At 37.3% G+C, this 5,328-nt stretch overlaps 1 protein-coding gene across 1 annotated transcript; it reads right to left on the bottom strand.

Annotated features, from left to right (window-relative positions):
- Nucleotides 1-282: 282 nt before the first annotated feature.
- On the bottom strand, nt 283-4,327 carry LOC128866926 (E3 ubiquitin-protein ligase ZNF598). Its single transcript, XM_054107979.1, has 8 exons — nt 3,821-4,327; nt 3,607-3,752; nt 3,236-3,544; nt 2,912-3,166; nt 2,582-2,814; nt 1,353-2,467; nt 1,098-1,295; nt 283-1,036 (listed from the first exon to the last, which is right to left on the bottom strand). The coding sequence occupies exons 1-8, from the start codon at nt 4,031-4,033 to the stop codon at nt 836-838; spliced, it is 2,670 nt and encodes an 889-aa protein (XP_053963954.1). The 5' UTR covers nt 4,034-4,327; the 3' UTR covers nt 283-835.
- Nucleotides 4,328-5,328: the final 1,001 nt, after the last annotated feature.

The following is a 5,328-nucleotide window of genomic DNA, read 5'->3' as shown; positions in this document are numbered from 1 at the left end:
AAAATTCGTGATTTTTTTTTTTGTAGAAATAATCGTCCGAATGAGTCGAAAACCCAAAGGCTGGTGAACGAATTTCAAGAAACTGCCGTATTTTGAATAAAAATAGTGGAACCTGAGAGAATTAACATTCTTACTTGTTTTATTTTAAAACGACATCTAGGCGCGTGTTCTGAAAGTCGTATAATTTGTATAATTATTTGTTTTTACCATCCACAGAAAATATATTCAAAACCCAATAAGCCTGTAGACCACTGGGCACCACTTTAAATAAATCTACCTATCTGCTCTATGTGCATCATTTATTTGTTTTCGAATAATTTGCCTTCAACTACGTTATCTCAACAAAAAAAAAATTATAATTTGTTTACATTTTAACTAGTTTACATGTATACATAGTTTAGTGCAGATGTCTTACTTTACACAAATGAAATTTGTACAGACGATTACAACGATTAATGACACTGCCTCATTATGACATTATATATCTTTACAGTAACATTTTTGTAAAGCAATTTAATTTAAGAATACTTAGATAAACTCTTCTGCAAAGAACCAATTCTTTTAATTTTTTTACGAAGTTATCCATAAACACTTAATGCTATGCATTTAACTACACTTTCGATAACTTAAGGTTTAGAGGATAAATAGTACTCCACAAGTGCTGTTATGAATGTTTGGTATCGTTGCTTTATTTAAAATGATATAGCAAATTCAATAGAAATTCATAATGCACATATTGGTGTACGTTTAAAGATTCTAGCTTCAAATTGGGTCTCAAATTTGTATTGCATCTCATTTTGTTAAATTCCATTATGTTAACTTAGCAAGTTTTCAACTATTTACGTTGATTAGTATTTGCCGTAGTATCACCAAGCACAGGGAAGTTCTCTTTAAGCTCATGTTGTTTTCGGTGACTTTCCAAATCGCTGAGCATCAGCACTTGTTTACATATCGGGCAAACATCTAATTTCAATGCTTGTTTTCTTTTATCAGGCGATAGTTTATTCAAGTGCTGTGAATGCACCAAATATAGTTCCTAACACAATAATAAGCGGTGAGTATATGTTGTTGAAAATTATTGAATGATAATTTCTTACTTGTTGTTTATTTATGTCCGGCAGAAGGACTAATAACTCAGGGAATATGTCATCAAATCTATCTTTTAGTGCCGCCTGGCAATGCTCGTAGTAAGGTTCGGTCTTGTAGATACCTTCCCGGAATATTTGTGATATGTGCCGAAATTCTTCCATTCCTTCAGGCGTCTTTAAGGCATCTTGAAAGTGGGAAACTAGTTTCTAGTAAAATATATTTACCATTTAAAATGTTTACATTTTACAATTCACATTTTTTACCTGATTTCTTGTGGCTGCATCTGACGGTGGAATGTATGGATGAGTACGAACAATACTATATCTTTCTCCAAACGAGTTGGTAAAGGTCAGATTGTTAGGAGATTTTGCTACGGAATTAACTGTAACGTTGGTTGATTGGAAACCACTTGATGGTAGGGAGCCTGCAGACTGATTGCCAAAGCCAGGTGGTGGTCGCATTTGCGACGAAACCTCATTGATATTAGCAGGTGATAGCAGCGGCGAAGAGGAGTTATTAAAACGCTTAGGTGAATTACTATTGCTATTGTTACTCTTTCCTTTAGACTTTCCATTTAACTTTTGTTGTTGGTTACTATTTTCAGTGGTTAATTTTTCCTTTTTGTCTTTGATTTTTTTCTCCTTTTTAGTGGCATTTTGTTCCACAGCAGTTGTGCTTGTTTTAGTATTGGTTACTGTTGGAGGGGATTGTTTCTTGTTCATTGCATTAGCTGTTTGTTTGTACTCTTTAGGTAACAGTGGTGCAGGAGCTACTTTTGCTTTTCGATTTTCCAATTCACGTTGCTTTTTATCCGACTGCTTTTGTCCCTTTGCCCAATTATTAGATGGTACTTGTATCGACCTTGAAGCTGTTCCACCCCCTAGGGAAGGAAAGTCAAGCGAGGTCAATTTGGGCGCATTCGACTGCTCAGGGGCTCTGCGATTTTTGGATTCGACCTCTTCTTTTTGTACGGTTTGTATCTTTTGAAAACTACTCGGATTCGCTACCGATACATAGTCTTCAACCAGCGTGCGATGTTTGGCAGCCACATTTGATAACGGTATATGCTCACCAGAAGGCAACATATCTTCATCGATTGGCGTACGGGATGCATTTTTCTTTGATTTACCCGACGATGGCAGTGCTGGAAAGTCCATCGCATTCGGTTTCTTTGCTACAGCGCCACTGTTGTGACCTCCGCTAGACGTTGGTCGATTAGAGACATGTAGCACCATGCCTGAGGACCCACTAGACCCCGTAATTCCACCCCCTCTTGAGCTGCGGCTAATAGCGCCGGGTGACACTGCTGGTGCTTTACGTAATACCGTCGATATAGGTGGGGTTGATTGTTGCGTTGGTGTGCGATTCTCATTAACACCTTTAAAAATATGTTTTACTAATTTTTTTTTGTCAAAATATTCGAAGGCATAACAATAAAAGACGACTTTAAATCGTATTCGTTTGCAAGGCCTTGATTACATAAATTCTTTACCTCCTTCACCGTTGGCTCCCAAAGCAGGAAAGTTTTCTTTTGTGCGTGCTAGGCCGGAAGTAGCGCTGCGTAAGCGCACAAAAGGTGCTGGCACTAAAGATACACTGGGACCCCCACTACTACCACCCAACAATGGGAAGTCTTCCTCATTACTTCTATCAATAGTTATTCCACGTTGTTGGCCTGCATGAGATGTAGAAGCCTCTGACGGATCAGGGTAGTTGTCATCGGGACTGGTAAAAAGCACATATAACATTTTATAAGCCCAATAAATGCAATATATGTATATTATGGAAATATGGAAAGGTTTAAGATTTATTAAGTCCTTACACACGTGAACGGACATTAGTAGTACCCCCATCCGCAAGACCGGGACGCGCTTGGCGTCCGAGCGTTATTTCCAATTGTACTGTACGTGTTTTCTTTGCTTCCTGTTTATTCAAAGTTTTGCCATGAACACTAGCGAAATGGGCCTTATAGTCAATTTCTGTTCGAAATGCTCCAACAAATTGTTCAGTAGCACACCTTCCTTCCTCGCAAAGGAAGTGGTGTTCCCGAAAATGGTTAGCCAAAGCATCATAGTCCCTTAGAAAATCAAAATTTTAATTTCTTTATAAGTACGTTTTGGCTTTTTAATGTTTCAATGTGAAATACCTGTAAAAATCATTGGACTCATCATCACAAAAGTGGCAGAAGTAGTGATCGCGACGTTTATGACGAAATAGCTCATCTCGATCCAGATAACGTTTTTTGCAAAACTCACATAGGGGATGTCCACGATGCGAACGGTTGTCACGATCTCCCCTGGTACGATGTAGACCTAGTTCCGTTTGTGTATAGCATCGACGCTCGAAAGTAAATATTTTCAAATGTTCTGTACAAAGGTCACAGAAATGCAAGTCGTGTTCTTTACGCACATGATATTCAAGATCACTAAATCTTCGAAAGGGCACAATATCACATCTAAAAAATAACTTAGCACTTAGATGTTTTTCATAGCGCAAAATAAAAAAATATACACTAACTTCGGGCACGGATGATCCAATAAATTGAAAAATTCCTGCTGAATTTTTGCCGAATAGAAACCAATTTTATACTTTCTGCTGTAATATGTTGAACGATTTTTTGCCTCAAGCTCACGATAAGGCAGCTTGTCGCATGTAAAAATCACCTGTGTGCAAAATGGTAATAAATTACTTCATTGTAGCGAAATTTTCATTTCATTGATGTGAGACTTACTTTGGACAAAACTTGACGACAAATAGGGCACTCATTTTGCTCGCAAAGCACACGCAATCGGGTAGAGCACTCATAACAAATCGGATGATCACATTCGCCAATGGAGTAGATCTCCACTTCCTTACAGCAGAGCACACAACCATCATGTTCCGCCTCCTCACTTGCTGCATGTTTGTTGGCTACATCATTAACAGATTGAGTACTTTTGCTCATTTTGGCCAAATATTCTGGATTGAAACGAAAGACAGGTATAGCACAAAAATATCAAATGATCAGGATCTTATGCGTTGGCAGTGAGAAGCTTCCACAAGTTTCGATGTTTCTTGATATATACACGTATGGCATATATAATTGGCAAGTCGTATTTAAAAATATGCGTCCAATAAACTGATGCAAAAATATTAAATTATGTTTGAGTTTAAAAACGGCGTAAAATACGTAGCAGAAGTATAGCACGATGAAGTTTTCCAACTTTCTAGTGTGCCAAGGCGAATATATAATGAATTAATTCGCCTTGTAGTCGCGAATTGACAGCGTGGATGACAGTTACGAGTGAAAAGAAGTAGGATGCCACCTAGAACACCACCATTAGGGTAAGTATTTCAATACCTTACATAACATTATTAACGTAATTAACCTTGGGAAGTCTGTTGAGTTTAATCTCTATGCTATTCCACAGTGGCGTAACAATAGGGTGACATGGGTGGCAAAATGCCATGGGCCCCCGACCCAAGAGGGCCCCGGGCCAACAGGCCGCGAGCTCAAGAATTTTTTTATATTGTGCATGAGTAATTTATTTTATGTGAAAAGTATATTTTTATAAATTTTTCTTAAAATCCAATCAATAAATCCTTAAGCATTTCAACCGAACTTCACAAAAAGATGTTTATTCATTTTTAGAGAAGCACGCGTGACGAGTAATTTTACTTACTTATAACCGTCAAAAACCAGTCAATAAAAATACCGATAACTGCAGGTTCTTATTCACTTTAAAATGCATCCATTGGTTTCTACCAAGGCGAATTTATTACATGAAACACTCGATGAAGAGCAAGAGTCTATGATCAAAAAAGAAAAATCCTTTTGGCGACAAGTACTTTCTAGGCTCCTTGATGTTACTCTGACACTTTCAATATGTAATTTAGCCTTTCGTGGCCACAGATAAAACGCAGATAGCAGTAATCCAAGCTCCAAAGGAAACTTTTTGAGTATTGTTGAGTTATTAGGAAAATACAATTCGATTTTGCAAGTGTTGTTAAATAAACCAAAGGGCCAAATAAAATACTTAAGTCCGAAAATACAAAATGAGTTTATTTCTGTCCTGGTTTTAAAAGTAGAAAATGCACTTATAAATGAAATAAATGAAGCACCATTCTACTCTATCATATTCGATACAACGCAAGATATTTCAAAAATTGATCAAATGTGTGAACTTTACCGTTATTGTATGATCGAAAAAGATTGTAATGGGATCCCGAAGGCACTTGGCATTAAAGAAGCATTTTTGG

This window comes from Anastrepha ludens, chromosome 6 (genome assembly GCF_028408465.1).
Source record: "Anastrepha ludens isolate Willacy chromosome 6, idAnaLude1.1, whole genome shotgun sequence".
NCBI lineage: Eukaryota > Metazoa > Arthropoda > Insecta > Diptera > Tephritidae > Anastrepha > Anastrepha ludens.
This window is presented reverse-complemented; position numbering and strand designations above follow the sequence as displayed.